Source organism: Engystomops pustulosus, chromosome 8 (assembly GCF_040894005.1).
Source record: "Engystomops pustulosus chromosome 8, aEngPut4.maternal, whole genome shotgun sequence".
In the NCBI taxonomy this organism is placed as follows: Eukaryota; Metazoa; Chordata; class Amphibia; order Anura; family Leptodactylidae; genus Engystomops; species Engystomops pustulosus.
The window spans coordinates 81889431-81910079 of record NC_092418.1 but is presented as its reverse complement, the minus strand read 5'-3'; the positions used below and the strand labels follow the sequence as shown (position 1 = coordinate 81910079).

The following is a 20649-nucleotide window of genomic DNA, read 5'->3' as shown; positions in this document are numbered from 1 at the left end:
ATGGGAGATAAGTTGGAAGCCACAATATGGGGGGGGGGCACATAATGGGGTTGAGGGGGGATGAGAGGGGACAACAATTTGATAAAAGGGGCCACAGTATGAAGAGTAAATGATGGGGCACAATATTAGAGTTATATGGGTGGGGCCACAATATGAGGGGGGATAAGGGGGCCACAATATCATGGGGAGATGAGAGGGGCTACATTATGAAGGGAAATTAGAGACCATAATATGAGGAGGATATGAAAGGGGCCAAAAGATCAGAATGAGATGAAAGGGACCACAATATGGGTTGGTGATGAGTGGTCACAATATGAGGGGGAGATGAAAAGTGGCATAATATGAGGGGGAGATCAGATGCCACGATATGAGGAGGAGATCAGATGCCACAATATGAGGAGGAGATAAGGGGCCATAATATGTGGGCGAGATGATAAGGGCCACAATAAGAGGAGGAGATGATAGGACCACAATATGAGGGGGAGTTGAAGGGGTAACAAGATGAGGGGAGATGAGAGGTCATAATATGAGGGGCAGATGAAAGGGGCCACAATATGTGTTGGAGATTAAGGTGTCACAATATAAGGGCAGATAAGAGGCCACAATACGAGGTGAAAATTAAAAGGGCCACAATATGAGAAGAGATGTGAGGTCACAATATGAGGAGGAGATAAGGGGCCAAAATAGGAGCTGATTGCTTTTGAAAGTAGGTTCTACTTCATGCTGGACCCTATGTCCATGTTCACAAGATTGAAATACATTTTTAAAAACATCTTGAGCACATCTGGAGCATCTCCTCCCTGAACAGAGATAGGTTTAGACCTGTATGCTTTAGTCTCGTAAGTAGCAATAAATGTGTTTTTTTTAAGACATAAAAACATGTTGCTACTTACTGAACGCAAGCATTTAAGTCTAAACACATCTGCGTTAAGGAAGGAGATTGTCACTAAAGTTTCACTTTGTGCACATGGTCTTAGGCTGCATTATCAGATTTATCAAAAATAGTGCAAACTGCACTATGTGCAGTTTGCCTGTAGAGGGTGCAGTTTGCCTGTGAAGTGTGCAACAGATCCATGAAATGTGTTGCACATTCTTCATGAATCTGGCGCCCTCTGCACATCTCCAGCAGAATGCACCACCTTTTTTGTGGTGCACCTTTAACAAAGTGCGTGTGACACAATTCCGTCGGACTCCGCATGATAAATGCGTCGCATTGTACGACTTTGTACAGGAACACCCCTCTATGTGCAGAATGTTGTGTCGGATCGGGCATACTGCAGTCACACCACAAATGTGTCTCAGACACTTTATAAATACATGTGCAAGCAGGTAGCACCAAAAAGAATGTGCAAAAAAAACACACCTCAAAATACATCTGCATTTTGTCTGAAGCATGTGCAGTGCTTTTCAAAACACAATGAAAACACATTCAGTAAAATAAATGTTCATATCACGTTTATTGTATACGCTAAGTGTATACACCTGTAACACCCAACGTATACACTTAACTTATACATTGACAAAAAGTGTCAGGCAGAAGCATAGTTGTTGTCTCCGTCTGGCCACTATACGTCCTGCCCATCAAGAAATGCAGGATAGAAAGATATAGAAAGCAGCCTCCACCTAAGCGGCTTATGCGCTTAGCGGAGGCAATGGGAGCGGATGCAGCATATTGGGGAGTGGGGACCCCGTGATGTCACTGTCTATGTTAGGACAGTGACATCACCGGGGGAGCACTCCAATCATTTGCAGCAGCCAATTACCAGCTGCTGCTGATGTACACCCCTCTCCCCGCATTAAGGGCAGGGGGGAGTCCCTGGGCGAGGTATCCCAATGTATGCCTACGTCGGTGTTTCCCATTGTATATGCCTGTGCCATACGTTGTGAGGACACGTCGGAATCCTCCTGACGTGTCCTTAAAACGTATGGCAATTTCCATGTACTGTAGCATTCTGTGGGCTCCCTGAATCAATTTCAATGGTGGGCCCTAGGCCCCCCAGTCTGACCCTGCTCATGGTAATAGCCTTGCAGAAGATGTACCAGTTCTCAGACATGCATGTTTAAGTAAATCCTTGTATTCCCAAATGCTGAGGCCATTTTGGAGCATTTATTTTTTTAATACTCACTCAATTAGTGACTATTTTTCTTGATTATAACTGATATAAGTTTTAGCACAGTGTTTACATAGAAATGAATTGATTCACTTTGGGGCACATTTACTAAGGCGCCAGTTCTCTGTAAGACTTTGCACGTACTTTGAGGTGGAAACAGCTTGCACAGGTATTTAAGAAGTGTCTGCAACACAAATGTGTCGCACGGGACCCTACTGTGGCGCCGCTACACAAGGCACCATCCGACACATGTTAGTGGGCGTTCTGGTGCTCAGTCGGACCATGTGCCAGTTTTATCATGCAAAGTCTGAATGTGTTGCAAATGTGTCACAAGCCCTATGTTAAAGGTGCACCAAAAAAAAATTTGGTACACTCTGCCCGGGCAGTGCAGGGCGCAGCAAACTCGTGAAGTCAGAAATCCTGAATCTGGCACCCTCTGCAGTATACACAGGCTAACTGCACCTAGTAATCTAGAAGGTGGAAACAGGCTGAAGGGGACAATAAGAAATTGGTGTGGGTTGCTACTTATCATGTGTCAAAGTGACACCCTAGTGCCGTAGTGTTTCCCCCTTACTGATAACTGCACCTAATCTGTTGCCTCAAGATACTGAATAAATGAACCAAGAGTATTGTATTTGTCACAGTCAAATGATGAAGATTTATATGGTTGATGCTCATCTGGCTAAATTGCCAGTTGGGTTGAATTAAAATAAAAGCTATGACCTATTTTCCACCTAGCAAGAAATTTCTTTAGTTTATTATAATGGTGGAGATACAGTTATAGGGGGAGATTTATCATCAAGTTTCTGTGGTAAAACTGTTCTAGTTGCCCATGGCAACCAGAGCTTTAACTTTATAAACAGCTGTGGGGAAAAGAAAGCTGAGCTCTGATTGGTTGCCATGGGCAACTAGAATAGTTCTGCTCTAAGCGACTTATGATAAACCTCCCCCATAATGTTTACATGTTGACATGTTGTTATTTAGTAAAAATGGGTAGGTTAGCATGCTATCCGGTCCATTAATGATGTATTCTCATGATATTTCATAAATATTTATTTATTTTTATTTCAACCCAATTTTGTCCATATTATTTTTTGGACTAAATAGGTCTAATTTTGTCGATAATACGTTCATTTAGCCCTAAAATTTACACATTCACAAAAGATAAAAGGAGAAAAACCATCTTAAAATTTGTTATACAAACCCCACATGTGGACATAATTGTTGTATGGGCGCACAGCAGATGCAGAAGGGAAGGAGTGCCATGCAATAACCACTTTTGCTCGTTATGATGTTTTTAGTAAGCTATAAAATATTTGTTTTCTCCATTAATGTGGCCATATGTGTAGTTTGCCAGTGGAGTGTGCTGAGTGCACCAGATTAATCAAAACTGGCAGGTCTTCATGAATCTGGCGCCTGCTGCACTGCTCAAGAAGTGTGCACCAACTTTTTTTTGATGCACCTTTTTTATTGCATAATTTGTGGGATGAGAGAGGTAAAAATAATAATTTTATGGTGCTTTTTACTTTTTTATGGCGTTCATTGTGAGGGTTCAATAATAATACAGTTTTATTGTATGGGTCGTTACTGGGATACAATATGTGTAGGGTTTATGTGATGATTTTCCCTTCTTTTTTTACATGTAATGTGGATTTTGTTTTAAAAACTTTTATTAATGTTTTTATTAGTCCCACTATGGGACATGAACAAGCAATTGGATGTATTGCAGGGGATTATCACAAACTATGTAGACACCGGTGTGACAGGATCTTACAGGCTCTGACTATGGACAGCGACAATTGGCACCCTTTAAGGTGTCGCAGAGGTCAAGGGGGAAACACCTTGCAGACAATGCATTGGTGCACTGAATGTGGCATTTAAAAGGTTAAACACCCGCGATTGGCGGTCACTCCTACCATGGGTGTTATTCTGGGGTTACAGCTGATACCACATGCTTCCTGATCCTGACCCAGATCCAGTAACGAGCTGAAGCAGCATTAGCTCAGCGAACAGTTGACACATGATATTTCCATATTTGGACAGTTTTGGTGCTGTATAGCTCTACAGAACCTGGGTTCTAGTGCTCTAATTCTATATGGAGCCCAGTTTTGATGCTGTATTTTTAAATACAGCGCGATATAAGATTCTGTTCCACATTTATCAAAACTAGTGCAGCCTGTGCTATATGCAGTTTTTCTGTGGAATCTGGCGCACCTTGCACTTCTCTGGGAATGAGCACCATTTTTTTGGTGCACATTGTTCATGCTGCAGAATTGTGGCGCACATCATTAATAAATGTGCACAGTTCGACAGAAAACTGGCGCAAACATTTTAATAAACATGGGCACTGTTTTTTTGTACAATGTATTTATGTGAGGTGCTATTGTAATAATAATAATAATAATGCCTTGTATATTTCTTTTTTATTGCTATCATATATAATAGCAATAAAAAATATATATCATATATCAATAATCATATTGATACATATATTGGCAATAAAAAAGAAATATACAAGGCAGGAATAGGTGAAAACCCCAAACAGTTATCTATGTTAAAATCTAGGTTTAACATCTTACAAACCCCAAACAAATATCTATATTAAAATCTAGGTTTAAGGACTTACAAACAGTGTACTGCAAAAGTAATGAGTTAACCATTACACCAATCATCATTAGTTATCTGATAACCGACCCCAGGTAGTCCTCACTGTCCCTTTACACTTTGACCCATGAGCAGCGTTAAAATTCCTAAATCCCTCTTGCATAGCACAAAATTGGGTTTTAAGGAAATGAACTCTGTATATTTAGGGAATTTGTTAAAAAACTGAAATGAAAAGCTAAAAATCCATTTTTTTGAACAAAAAATTTTAGGTCAGGGCAATCAAAAAATAAAAAGTTTTCTATTGTAAAATAAAAATAATGGTAATATAGTTTGTATTGTACAGTGAACAGTTAAAAAAAAAAAAAAAAATTACTAATACCGTAATTTTATTTAAGTTATAAGCTTTCAAAAGGACTCACTTTTTGCAAGTCATGTTTTATTTTTAAATGAAGTCCTAAAATCACTACAATAAAGTTAAGTTGTAAGGATGCAACTATTAAAAAACTAACCATTAGAGATGACTCAGCATTGCAATGGCTCAGCATTATATTCGTGACATCAGATCAAGTTTTGGCAGACTATACCATTAATCCAAGTGTAGAAATTTAGTATACAGACGTCTTTATTCTCACCCAAGATTAAATTTCTTCTGTTTTTACGTTAAGACCCTTGGTATTCTATACAAACATTCTATGAAAATGAACTCAAATACTCCAACTATTAGAAGATGCTGTATCATGTATATGACCTTTGCAAGCAGTACAAATATAGAGAGTACAGGTCTACAGTTCAGAGCTCACAGCTTGGTGTCCAAGTTTATGGCTTTGTGACGTAGTACAGGGCGTAGCTCTAGTTAAAGTACAAATGGCTAAAAGCCCTACGCAGAAAAGCTTTATTCTGCAGGAATACGGAGAAGAATAATGGCTTGCATTCAACCCTCTTTATTTCTGGCTACTAGTATAGTATTGTTAGCATTTTGTGATGTAGCACTTGTTAATGCTGGGACGTTACTTGTGGTGCCTGTCGATGGCAGCCACTGGCTTAGCATGCGACCTGTGGTGGACATATTGGTACAGAAAGGACATCATGCTGTTGTTATTGTACCAGATACTAACTGGCATCTTAAGACATCTGAAGAATATGAAGTAAAGTCTTACCCAGTATCTTACACTTTACAAGAACTTAACGAGCATTTTTCTTTATTATCAAATGAAGTCTTCACTCCAAGACCTTCACTGGAGAAGTTCCTTACAATCCAGAACCATATGAAACAAGGAGCCGCTTTTATGCTAAATAACTGTGCTCGACTCCTGAATAATTCCCAACTCATACAGTCCTTAGAGGCCATCACCTTTGATGTTGTTTTCACCGATCCCATGCTCCCATGTGGTCAAATACTTGCTGAACACCTTTCTGTGCCTTCGGTTTTTTTCTTGCGTGGCATACCATGCCATCTTGATGCTAAATCTTCTAAATGCCCAACACCAGCATCTTATGTGCCAAGGATGCTGACTGCCTTATCAGATCAGATGAGCTTTCCTGAGCGGGTGAAGAACCTCTTCTTTGACCTTACTACACATTTTATGTGTGATCTGCTTTACTCTCCCTACCAGCAGTTGGCCACTGACTTTCTTAAGAGAGATGTAGATTTGCAAGAAATTCTCGGCCACGCTGCCATATGGCTGATGAGACTTGACTTTGTCTTCGAATATCCAAAGCCAATGATGCCCAACATGGTAATGATAGGAGGGATACACTGTGCTCAGAAGAAGCCTCTAAATCAGGTGTGAATTCAATTCTTTAATATATTGAATATATAATATTTAGAATGTATTCACTGTGTTCGTTTTAGTGTTCATTTTTTGTGTTAATAATTTACAGTTTTATGATTAGGTCGAGAATACCAAAAAGTGTTGCGAAGACCTATAGGGTAATCTTTATCAAAACTGGTGTAAACAGCAGAAAATCATACAATTTAGATTTTCAAAGCACAAATTAGGACGTGGAGTGTGGGCAGTAGTGAACTTGCCCCAGGTGCAGTTAGGGGTTAGAAATTAGGAGGTGTAGGGGTGCAGGTTGTGAATGTTTGCTTTACTTTTCCAAAATCTACAAAAGTCTTGCTATCCCCATCCCATACCTGCCTGTAAAACAGTATACTGCAACAACTTGAACTTCTTGCCAGTTTGCCACTTTGATTTGCTCATTTAATTCTCTCTACTTTGTGTCTATATACAGTATGTCTTAGCAACGTATATAATGTGCCTGTATTTTTTGCGTTATGTGTGTAACTATGTATTACTATGAAGCAAGTGGGTATCCTTTACTATGTGTCATTGGTTCCTGCTTTCACATGGAATGTAAACATCCGAAAGATGAGACTTGCATATATGAAGCTATAGATAGTTTGAGGGGTTGCCCAGGAATTTATGTAAATTAACTATTTCTAGGCCGCCCTCGAATTTCAATCCCCTAGTGATGTATACACATTAAAGATCATGTTTAACCCCTTACTTTACAATAACTTTACTATCACTCAGTGATGGTCAGTGTAAAATCCCAGAGTGTGGAAGGGGACCCTCAAAGCAGAGACATCATGATCCCTATATTGATGTGAGATACAGTATGCTGACAATGTGGTTAGATTATCAGAGTACAAGGTTTAAATACATGTTAATTTATCCACTGAACATTCTACTATTATCTGACACATAGAAAGAGAGATGAGACATTAAATATGAGATGATGAGATCCATAACACTATCCCCCTCCCTGGATAAAGAACTTACCAGCCTGCAGCTTGTAGCTCTCCCCTCGCTGCTGCTGTTTGCCAGCAGGAAGTTAGTGTGTATCAGTGTGAGCTCAGATCTGGAATGCAGGGGGTAGGGGAACTGCAGGGAGCAGAGAAGAGCTCAGTTCCACAGCCAACCCTAAATTCAGAAGATTGAGGGTTGGAAACCTGGGGCAACTGAAATTGTGTACACCAGGACTAATTAGAGAATGTGTTATTTTTTTAACCTGAGTATATTTAAGAAACTTACATTGTTGTCAATACCCCTTCAAGGCTAAGCAGAGAATATCAATTCCTGGATTACCTCTTTAACATGGGAACACCCCTGAAAGAGATTAGCAATGTATTGTTAGGATGTTTAACCCCTTCCCGATATTTGACGTAGTATTACTGCACGGCGGGACGTGCGTTCCCGCAATATGCAGTAATACTACGTCATGCTTCTGGCGCCGGCTCCTTATGTTGTAGCCGACACCCGCCTCTAACACCCGTGATTGGAGATTTCTCAGATCGCAGGTGTTAACCCCTAACACGCAACGGTCGCGCTGACTGCGGTGTGTCAGGGGCATTTAACTGCCGCTTACCTGGGGGGTCCGTGGCTCCGATCGCAGCCCCGGGACTGCAGTTAGCTTCCGGGGAGCCAGGTCTTACCTTCTGGCAGGACCCGGCTGTGACACACTGAGCATGCGCAGCATGCTCAGTGTGTCACATAATACAGTGTAGTACATCTGTATTACACTGTATTAGATGAAGAATAGCTTGAGCAAGCGATCAGAGGATCGCTTGTTCAAACCAACCTGTAAAAGTAAAGAAAAAAAAAGTTAAAAACACTAATTAAACACACTTTTTTAAAAAAAGAATTAATAAATAAAGTTAAAGTCTCCTAAACACAAACATTCCCTATACACATCTAAGAAAGTAAAAAAACCTGAAAATCACCAAACGCCCCCACATATTTGGTATCGCCGAATAAATTTGGCAAAAATGTACATTTTTTATAAAATCCCTTCACACAAATGTTCCAAAAAAGTGATCAAAATAAGTTATGTGCACCAAAATGGTACCACTGAAAAGGACAACTCAACATGTAAAAAATAAGCCCTAAAGCAGCTCTGTTAACCAAAAAATATTAAGGTTATATCTCTGAAAAGATGGCGATGTAAAAACAAATGAGATTTTCTTTATATTCGTTTTTTTCCAGTAAAATTGTAAAAATATATTAAAAACGATATAAATGAGGTATCACCGTAATCATAGTGATCTATAGAATAAACATATTATAGTATTTTTAGTGTACGGTGTATGACCCCAAAGAGATACAAAAAAAGTAATCCAAAATTGACAATTTTCTTTTCCTCCATACATCAAACAGTTAATAAAATCTCATCAAAAAGCTATAGAACCACTAAAATGAAGTATTTGTAAAGTGCATCTCATGTTGCAAAAAATAAGCCTTTATATGTCCAAATTGCCAAAAAAATAAAGATTGTATAGCCAATAAAAAGTGACAATGAATAATCTGCTCTGAATGGTGCAGCTTCCCTTCGATGCCCTGGCGTGTGCCCATACAGCAGGTTACAACCACATATGGGGGATTGCTATACAAGGGAGAGATTGGGTAACAAACTTTGTGGAGCATTTTGGTATTTTATCCACTGAGAATTTGTACATTTTATGAAAAGCACATTCATTTAGCCAAAAAAAAATTAATTTTGAAATTGCATCCGATTTTGTTTTAACCCCTGTAAAACAATTAAAGGGTTAACAAACTTCATAAAAGTTGTTTTACGTAGTAGTTTCTATAATGCGGTAATATATGGAGTTTTACTTTTATTTAGGCCTCTCAAAGTGACTTCAAACCTGAGCAGGTCCCTCAATAGCAGGATTTAGCTTTTTTTATGAAAATCTGAAAAACGTTCAAAGCCCCATAACATCTTACAAAAATGAGAGTATGTATAAAAAACTACTGAGGCATAAAGTAGACATTTGGTGAATGTTAGTTATTATGTTTTTTGCTGTTATAACTCACGTGTGGAAAAAGTAGTATATTTTGAATTTAGAAAGTTGAGAATTTTTCTAAATTTTCACCAAATATCTGATTTTCTCATAAATAAATGCAAAACATACCACCAAAATTTTTTAACTAAGGTGAAGTACAATGTGTCACGAGAAAACAACTTCAAAATCACTTGGATATGTTAAAGCATTCCAAAGTTATAACCACTTACAGTGACACAGGGCAGATTGGAAAAAAATGGGCCGTGTCAGGAAGGTGAAAAGTGGCTTCGGCGTTAAGGGGTTAATTAGTAATAGAATGAAGAGGCAGCAGTTTTTAAATCAAAGTATATAAAGTTGAATAGAGTCTATCAGGTTCAACCTTTAAATGGTTCTTAACCTTTCAACAAAGGTTGTATAAATCAGTAGTACAGTGCATACAGGAAACTTTGTAATCTATATCTTATCAGAGCTTCCTTTTGCACTTGCACCTTTGCTGTACTGAAATCTGTCTTGGTAGCCACCTAGCTCAGTGACAAGGAGGTCTTAGCATCTGGAAAATTGATTTTATCGTGGGGTAGTAAAAGCCCTTGAATACATTTGAAAAGACCATATTTACTAATAGCATCAATACCTAGGGCTCTAGCCCTACATTAAAGGGGTTGACCACCTTTATGAAACATTTACACTTAACATTAAGTTAAACATTCCTGGAAGCCCTCTAGGAGTGGCAGGTCCCGGGCAGCAGAATTTTGGGACTTTCAGTTACTTTCAGTTTCCTTCTGGCTTCTGGCAGGAAGAAGCGCTGTATCAGAGTGAAGCAAATCATTCCTAGTAGATGCTCCTGCTCTACACCCTCTCCCTTGTTTTTGCAGAATTTTAAAAGATCTAACTGGAAGTTCTGAATTCTGCTGCTCAGCACTTGATGCTCCTGGAGCTTCCTGGGGGCTCCAAGGATGTTGCTGCGTTATTATGCATCCTTTGTTGTATTAAACTAATACTTTGTTGAAGTAAACCTTTAAATTAATGACAGCATTTAGCCCTATGGCACAGGATTCTTTCATCGACTTGTCATACTTTGCCCATATTTCCTTGAAAAATCACTCCAAATCTGTCAGATTGTGAGGACCTTCCCTGGCTGTTGGTAAGATGAAAGATGAAATTCCTCTTTATTTTTTTTTCTTTTCCTCCTTTTTTTGCTAAGGCCTGACAGTTATGTGCCCTTATTACCACAATGTACTGGTAGTAACATTGGACTATAACAAGTGCTTTTAGCAAAAGATGGACTTTTGTAAGGAATGGCTTCCACCCTGGCTCCCACAGCCCAGAAATATGAAGAATATGGAGATTGTTGTCACATGTAGTACACTGATCCTATTTGCCAGACATATCTTATCAACTTAAACCAACAAGACACGAAGCAATGACCCATATATAAAAAAAAGGAACATTTTATTGTAGAATTTACACAAAAATGTACCTTTTTTTTATCATATATGAGTCATTGCTTCGTGGCTTTTTTGTTTTTTGGTTGAAATGTTTTTTGAAGGACTCTTATAGTGTTTGAGGTATGTTTCTAGGTGGTTTCATATCTTATCAACGTTCCCGGGCAATTTTCTCCTTGTCTTTTAATCAATTTTTGATGAATGTCCTTTTCTTGATAATGTTACTGTTGAGCCTACATTATATCCTATTCTCAATTAAAGGACACCTTCATCAGGTCTCCGTCACTAGTCCTGTCACCTCTACCTGCTGAAGCAGCTCACTTGGATCCACCCCAGCCTTTATCTAGTCAATTCATACATTAATCATTCTAAAATCATCTTTTCTTTATTATGTAAATGAGGCTGGTCACATGGTCAGAGGCAGTGATGTCACGCGTTACCTCTTCCCTCTCATCCCCTGCTCATGTCTGTGTGTAATATTTAGTAAAGCATTACTAGTGTCTGTGCTTTATCTGCCGACATGCTGCATCCTCCTAATACACATGAGTGAGACACAGACATCAGCTACACAAGTACCTGACATGTTCTGCTATAACATGGCTGCCTGTAGCTGTTGTATCTCTCCTATACACACAGGTTGCAGGGGGCGCCAGCACCAGGAAGCACATGGAGGAGCCATTACATCATTATACCTCACATCATTATACAGGCTGTCAGTCATGGGTATAGGAGTATCTCATACACACAGGCTGCAGGGGGCACCAGCACCAGGAAGCACATGGAGAAGTCATTACACCATTATACCTCACATCATTATACATGCTTTCAGTCATGTGTATAGGAGTATCTCATATATATACACAGGCTGCAGGAAGCACCAGCACCAGGAAGCACATGGAGGAGCCATTATACCATTATACCTCACACCATTATACTGGCTGTCAGTCAAGCACGGGGGGGGGGGGGGGGGAGGGGGTTGCGGCTGTTCCTCCCACTCATGAATAAGCTGGACAGCTTGAATATGATAATGACTCATTGGAAATTTCACACGTCATTTGCATAAAGCTTTAGGACCTCATTGCTTAAGTTTACAGGCATGTAGAGGGACAATAAAGGGATAGGGGCAATGCTTTATATTAAAAGTCTTCACTGTGTTCCATAGTATATCTAATGCCTTGGGAATTTATCGGTCTATATGAATGTAGAAATAAATCTGAAATAATTTTTTTTTTTCACATGGCAAAAAACTTGCATTTGAACAGGAGGGTGCGAGCGTGACTAATAAGGTGCTATAGTATGCTAAAGGTTGTGCAATGTATTATCTGCTATATAATAGTTCTGTCAGTCTGTTGCTATGGATAACAGACGGTCTTTATATTACATACTACAGTAAGCATATCATTCAAACAATAATTGAAACCAGATAGAGTAAGCAAAACCTTAAAAGAAGAATTCTTTGTGTATAGCAGAAACCTTCAAATTATTAGTGGTAATAATATACTTTAATAGTTTTCATAAATCCATGACAGAACCAAGTACCTGTGCATGAGGGTAAGGTTTCCCCAGCACCTGAAGTAGTTAAAAAATGTATTCTTTGTTATTCCATTTAAAAAGTTATACAATGGCATGAATAGTATGCATTTTGAGTTCTTAGGATCATATTCAGTATGTATATGGTGCATTCTGCCCCAGAAACAATACTCTTAATACCCCTCCTCTAATTTTGGTGGGTCTGATCATTTTATGTGTATGTGGATCTCCGGACTACTACTAATAGCTGATGTCAAGGAATGGACTAGGCCGATGGATTTCAAGTGTTTGAGTAGGTTAAACTCAAGAACATAAATCACTAAAAAGTAGAATTTCGGCAGTGTCTTTTTCCTCTTTTCCGTTTAAAGACTTATAGACAAGCGTACATCTCTATTGGCAAACGGGAGCGGGTAACTGTTCACATGACAGCACTCCCACATGATTCACATAATTTATTAGATTTTGATAACTACAAGCAGTGTGTACGCTAAGGATCCTTGTGGTGCAGGTCATTTTCCCTGAAGCTTGGCTTCTACTTATTGCATCTTTGCCGTCTCAGACTCTGACATGAGGTTTAGCCAATTTGCAAGAATTTTTTTATGCTGCAAGAAATCAACATTGTTGCCCTTCACAGCTTTCTCTTGGTGTCACTTCCCTGCCTGATCTCTCTAGCATTCTCCTCACTGTTCGGCTACACACTTTGCCTTATCGAAACATCTCCTGCCCAACTTTGCATTCAACCCATTCAATACAGATTAAAATTAGAAATGATAGCTCAGTGGCCCTCACTTATAAATGGAAAGAATCAATTCAGACAGGTTGTTAGAAAATGTCCCAGATTTATACAACTGTGTCAATTTACATGTATTTGTCGACGGACCTCCGCTATTAACTTCTGTTACTAAAAGACTTGCATGATTTCAATGGGCTTCCAATCTTCTAATGTCTTCTGTTAGTGCTTATGTTATTTGAATTAAAAATTCTCTTTTCCCTTTTCCCATCTTACCCTAATTATGCACTGCTTCAGATAATGATGTAATCACTGTGTTGGGGCTGACAGACAGAAGTAATCAATTGCTGCACCATCCCCCAGCTGAGTGTATGAGTGATCCAGCTCAGGTTTATTAGTCCTTTCTGGACAGCTCTGTGTAATGTGTTTATGCATGGCAGCCAGGAGCACTGAGCTTTCACAAGCCCCTAAATTTTATAACAGTTTTTTGAGCAAAACCACTCGGATCAGTTTCTGCATCAGTGTAGCTATAGCATGCTCAAGGTATGTTTGGTTCACAATGCATAAAAACAAATGGTAGATTTCCCTTAAGGAATTGATGTAATTATGGAAGCCATTGAAAGTCAATTCAAACCACAAACCAATAGGCATTTTAATGGATTTTGTAAGACTTCTGTTATTATTATTTTAGGCATGTAATTTAATAAGACTACTTATTATTAGACTACTTTTCTATCATTTTAAACCACCAACTGGTTGGCCTAGTTTGTCCCTAAATGTTAGATAATACATTTGATGTAAATTTGGTGCTATATACTCTTTCCATACCCCTTGTGCAATACACTTGCACTCTTGCATTTTTTTCACATGAAAACACAAATATAGAAACATGTGAACCTTGAATGAAACCATTCCTCAAAATCCAATTTATAAATAATGTTACCATGGAGAATTTACCTTGCTCTATCTCGAATGTGATAAATTGCTGTTGGACAAGGGAGTGTTCTTGCTTGAGTCATTCAAGTGTATTCAACTAGCAGCTCCTCGTCTTGAAACTAAACTTGAAAGCAAGCATTTCCCCTTGACCCTCACAAGAGGGTTAGCTGGAGTTGCTGATTAGTAATGGCACAGATTTTCTCTCCTACTGTGAGTCTCTATATATATGCGTTGTTTTGCCTTCCTGGTCTGGTTGAATGTGGAAATGTACTAGTAATTGCTCAGGATCATGATACCTGGCTGGACATGCAGAGCATGGTGGAGACAATACAAGAAAAGGGACACAGAGTCGTGCTGGTCATACCCAGGAACAACCTCATCAAGGATTCCTCTAAAGAGATCACTGTGGAAACATACTCTGCCCCATTTTTGGAGTCTGGACTAGATATCAATATGGAACCTTTATTTGATACATTTCAAATGGGCACCCTGCTTAGTGCTATCAGTACAGAATCCAGAAGGATCATTTACACTGCATCCGTCCTTTCTCACACTTGTTTGCATCTACTAGATGACCACCTTTTGATCCGTTCTTTGCAAAGAAATGTTTTTGACGTCGCCATCATGGACCCATTCTTTCCTTGTGGTCCTATCCTTTCAGAACAACTTCACTTGCCATCCATTTATTTTTTACCAACATTACCTTGTGGTTGGGGCCACAGGGCCACGAGGTGTCCGGACATGAGTTACGCAAATGTTGATAATGAACAAGGTCTTATGCAGCGTGTCAAGAGCCTGCTTCTTCATATAATAGAATATGTAGCCTGTCAACTAATTGAAAAAGAATACACAAAGCTGGCCTCACAATTCTTACATAAAGAAGTAAAGTTACTTGACCTCTTTAGTTGGGCCGAGATCTATTTCTTTAAATATGATTCTGTTCTTGAGCCTCCTAAACCACTTATGCCTAACATGGTGTTTATTGGAGGACACAATTGTGATAGGAAGCAGAAACTAAACAAGGTGAGTGGCTTTCCAGAGTCATTGACATGATATTTTTTTATTATTCTAAAATTAATATATTATATATAATAAAAAAAATTATTAAATATTGTGCAATTAGTTTTATATGTATTCGGTGCAATATTGTTACTGTAACCAGGGCAGTTTTACGGTAAAGGTGCAACAGGCTGTCTAGCTGCAAGGACTCCTTTCTGCCCCAACTTCACCTCAATCTTAATCCTCATAGACAGAGTTCAGTGCAGTGTCTGTTTATGTGTTAGGCAAACAAGGACAGTGAACATTGGACATCAGATAGAAGCCACAAAGTTCAAATTGGATGGGCTTTGCAGAGAATATTCCCGTGTAGGGGTTTTTCATCCTATTTCAATCAATGACCAACCCAAAGGATAATGGAATCAACACATAAATCTCAGTGAGTAGAACAGCTCCATTCTATTTGTAGTGGCCTAGCTAGGTAACAACACCTCAGCTGCCATCTGCTTTAACATGATTCTTTGATTCAATAGTTGTTTTTCAAAATCCAGTTTCATTAAAATATCCCATTTGATATCAAATTGAGACTCGAGGGACCGTTTCCTTTTGCTAACTTTAGTCATACCGTGAGATCCTCAGAAACTTACCTTTCTATGCCAGTCAGGGATGCATAGATTTCTTAGCATATTTCTAAGTTCCTTTTAGAAAAAGGAGAAAAAGTTATGAATTGCTGAGATATTTTATTTATATTTTTGAACATTTGCTGTGTCAAAGGGAATCCGTCATCAGGTTTTATCCATAATAAACTGCAGATATTGATAAGTATAGGGCCTGAGGAGTTGTATAACCATACTTTTGTGTGTGTGTGTGGCATGAGGACTGTGAAAAGTAAACTCTTAGGCCCGTTCCACACTTGCGAGTGTGATGCGGTGAACTTGCATCACACTCGCAACGCATGCTGCCCGGATCGCACGGCCCGAACACTGCAAACCAGGACTGAACTCAGCATGTCAGCAAGTGTGGAACGGGCCTTAATCTAGGTTTGTAGATCCTGCAAGTGCTCTGGATGGGTCTTTCAGCCTGAAGAGCTTTCTGCTCTTTGCTATGAACTGTTCCACAGCCCCTCCCCTCTGCTCTGAGTGGTTGTTGTAAGTATCAGAGGGCTGTGTCTGTGGAGTAGCACATTACAGAGAGCAGAAAACTCTTCCGACTGATAGACCTATCCAGAGACTTTTGCAGAACTTGCAAACCTGGATTAAAAGTTTCCTTTTCATAGTCCTGCTGCTCTACATAAAAATAAATTTGCATAGCTCTATAGGCTCAATAACTAACACTGTCTGCATCTTTGTATGGTCAAAACTGCTGATAGATTCCCTTTAAATACTTGTGTTATGTGTCTCACATGTATATGGCAGTGCTCCCTACTCTATATACTGCCACATAAACATGAATATTTAGAATTTCAAGCTAAGATAACACTACGTCAATGGTCATTTCATGCTGAGTATTTCCAGCATGTGATATTTTTGCCAAATACTGAGAAACTGTTTTTATCCAATAAGTATTTTATAAATATCCAAAGGTCTATTTGTTTTTCTGAAAAAAATACCTAGTGACTGATAAATAAAACACAGATCTGGACTGATGTGGGTGCAGAGTATTATTTTTATTCCTGGCTGTACCATGTGCACTCAGTCACTCTATGGAATTGTCATTAGAAGTCTTTATATTTTTTCTATGGCGTTTCGATTTACTGAAGGTGGAAAGCTGCTTGTGATCCCACAAGATGGAAGCCACTGGCTTAGTATGCGCGGTTTAGTGGACAAGTTATGTGAAAAAGGTCACCAAATTGTTATAGTTGTCCCAGAAGTCACCTTTCATCTGAACGACATAGACCACTACACAGTGAAAACGTTCAGTGGATCGTACAGCAAAAAGTTTATGGAGTCCTATATAAAGGAAGTCATTTACGATGTGTTTGAGCGCAAACCAATTCTACAGAATATGAAGCTTTTATATCACAGAATAGTAAATACCACCTACTTTATTACATCTACATGTGAGAATTTTCTCAGCAATGAAACTCTCATCAAGTATTTGGAAACCAGCAATTTTGATGTAATGTTGAGTGATCCTGTTTTCCCATGTGGAGAAATTATTGCAGAACATTTATCGATTCCTTCTGTATTTTTTATGCGAGCTGCTGCGTTTTCAGCAGAGTACTACGCCGCTCAATCTCCGATTCCTCCTTCCTATGTGCCCAGATTCTTTACTGCCTATACAGACCATATGAGTTTTAAGGAGAGAGTTATAAACTTATTACTGGGCTTGACTGAATCCATGGCATGTAAAATGGTCTATGCGCCATTTGCCCGAATCGCATCAGAATTTCTGCACAGAGATGTCACAGTTTGGGATCTTTTCAGTCGCGCGTCTATCATGATGATCAGAAATGACTTTGTATTGGATTTCCCCAGACCTTTTATGCCGAATATGGTTTTTATTGGAGGCATCAACTGTGCCAACAGAAAGCTTCTAAACCAGGTAGAAATATCTAAAAATCTTGTTACATATTGTTCTTCTTGTGATATACTATAAGTAGAAGTTTCGAGTTTTAGGGGGGGGGGGGCGTTATTGTGGCCTTTCAAACGGAAAACTGGCAGTGTTTTTTCCCCCCCTTTGTTAGTGCGCCTCTTGCACCTTAATTTATGAAGTGTCGGCATCACAATATTTTTTTTTCCGTCTTGACTTGTTCTATTTTGACCCTGCTTGTGAATCCAACAGTTTTCTGGTGCTTCTATTTTTAGGACTTTTTTGGTGCAATTTATGACACCGAAAGAGAACAACTCAAAGCAAGTCTAGGGAGTACTAAAGGTTTTAGTTTGTGCACCAATTCATTAATCCCTTGCGCCACAAACTTACATCCCAATAAAAAATATAGCACAGTTCTTGCGCCACCCTGTGCCAGAATGAATAAATACTCCATTTGGTGTTTTGTATAATGTGTAATGACATTATATTACTTAAAATGGGCACTGAACAGAAATATAGTTTCATTTGTACAACTTTATTTTATGGGTAGATTGTATAAATTACACAATGTATTAAACTAACTTAAACTTTCTTATGATGAATTGAGAAACAGTAACCTGTGATCATTTTATTTTAAATGGAGACCTATTATTTGAGAACTGTGAAGATTCCATTAGCAGATTTCCCAAAATATGTGATTTGTTCTCTTCTGGAAAGTACTCAAATATTCTGTAGAGATGACTCTAAGTGTATGTTCTCAACCTAATTCTTGTCTCTTGTCAAATGTACAGTATATATTAGGAAAGTGGGATCGATAGAAATGTGTAATACTCTGTGGAGTCTAATAAAAATGGTTTTGCAATGGGACCTGCTCTGAAGATTGATAGATAGAAAAAGGGAAATGGCATACATTCACATATAAGTGTACAAAGAAAGTGTACATCAGCATTTTATCTAGATAGATAGATTGATTGATTGATTGATTGATTGATTGATTGATAGATATGTGGGGCAGAAACCTGGGGAAAGGTAATATATTCTCACATGAAAGGAAATCTACCATCAAAATCGAGAATGATAAACAAGGGGCACTTACCAAGACTGTGGTATTCTTCTTTTATTTGTTATCCAGGACCTTCTTCCTTTTAAAATAAACTTTTATAATTATGCTAATGAGCCTGAGTGGCTACCCTAGCCCCACTGACACATTCCTATAAACAAAGGTAATACTTGCCGCTTCCGGCAGGATTTTTCGTATGTTCAGGCTGGTGGTCTTGTAATTGGAAGTGATGGTTGCTGCGTCACCCTGATTCCTGTCGTATAGTCAGGATTCAAACAATGGATACGTTTATGAAATAAAACACAGGATTGCTGAAAAACGCGCTACCAATAGGCCAAACCAGTTGGGTACAAATGAGTAGATCTTTATTTTTTGTAAAAGTGGACAATGTATATATACGTATATATATATATATCAAATCCACAATGCGTATATATACGCATATATATAAAATTCCCAAATATCAGTTAATATACATAATAAAACTGTAGGGGGTGGGTGTAAAAATGCATATTAGTAAGTAATAAATATTGTGGTGACATAGGCATTAGAAGAAAAGAATATTTGGAGCGGTTTGCGTATGGGAGCAGTGCCAGTTCCGCTTTTTCTTCTGTGATTGCTATTGTGGTGGCATACTTCTTCTATTAATAAAAGTATTTATGTCTAAATTGGGGTAGAGTTAATTTACAAAAAATAGGTGTAGGATGAAATGTTGTCCTGAGGTGTGAGTATCACTTTTTTTCGTAGTATATAAAGTATATGGTAGAAGGGAGTTACCACCAATCCATATGTCCTGCTGGGTAATTTTATATGCTGTTTCAATGTTCCACTAGAATAAGAATAGTAAAAAACATGTGATGTCCTGAAATAATAATAATATTGCTGGATGGCAAGTAGGTAGTGATAAGAGGGACTTGCCCAAAGAAGAAATCAGGTCTGCATCACTACACAAGTGCTAAGGGAGCAGGACGAGGATGATACAGTGTAACAGTCTGCAAAGCCAGATCACATAGTGGCTAGGGTGGAGTGTTGAGGAAGCGGTGAGACAGTGTAACAGCCATTGAAGCTGCAGCATGGAGGGGCATTATTTTTAAAGTTGATTTTACAAGGAGACCATGGATGACAAATATAACAAGAATACCACAGTCATGATGCCTGGAACCATGACTGATTATGATGGTAGATTTCCTTTAAGACACTTAATTCAACATCCTCCAACAGCTGGGGGATATCCTTGGATGTAATATCAGATATGTTAATTGTTTAATATATACAATCTGATTTAGTGTGGTTTGACATTGGCTTATTTCATATCAGTGATTTTTCTCTGAACCCATTTTGGCTTATGGACACAGGTACATATTGGTTTTCTCTTCCTGGCTTCAGTGATCTGTCACTGATGCTTTACTGACCAATTCTTTTCAATGGGTTATTTCACACTTCAGTTTTTTCACTGATCTGTGATCAGTTTAGAACTGGTTCTTTTTTGTGTTCACTGACAACATTGGATCAGTGAAAAAAAGGGAAGTGTGAAAAGTCCAATTGAAAAGAATGGATCAGTAAAGCATCGGTGACAAATCACTGAAGCCATGAAGAGGGAACCAATCTGTATGTGTCCATAAGCCAAAATGGGTTCAGTGAGAAATCACTGATGTGGAAAAAGAAACGCTAATGTGAAACCACCCTTATAATGGTGGCACACGTGGCGTTTTGAACCCGTTTTTAGGCCGTTTTTAGTCATGCGTTTTCAGGTGGTAAAAAGCATGTGCTTTGAAAATATATGTGTTTTTATGAAAACGCATCCGTTTTTGTCAGTTTTCAATAAAGATAATTGGGAAAACCGGACAAAACGGATGCGTTTTTTAATGCATGACTAAAAGTGGTCTAAAAATAGGTTCAAAACGCTATGTTGGCCGCCACCC

The 20649-nt window shown here is 38.7% G+C and overlaps 1 protein-coding gene across 7 annotated transcripts in view; it reads left to right on the top strand.

Annotated features, from left to right (window-relative positions):
- LOC140075479 (UDP-glucuronosyltransferase 1A1-like) overlaps positions 1 to 20649 on the top strand; it is a 45659-nt gene that overhangs the window by 7154 nt on the left and 17856 nt on the right. Inside the window, exon 1 of one of the 7 annotated variants that reach the window (XM_072121485.1) lies at positions 5603 to 6499. The exons of 4 other annotated variants lie outside the window; for them this stretch is intronic. In XM_072121485.1, the coding sequence (XP_071977586.1) occupies positions 5636 to 6499 (864 nt within the window). In that variant the 5' untranslated portion in view covers positions 5603 to 5635. Of the gene's footprint in view, positions 1 to 5602; positions 6500 to 14430; positions 15163 to 16797; positions 17680 to 20649 lie in introns of those variants that run through there. 2 more of the 7 variants (XM_072121493.1, XM_072121486.1) reach the window with 2 other exon arrangements.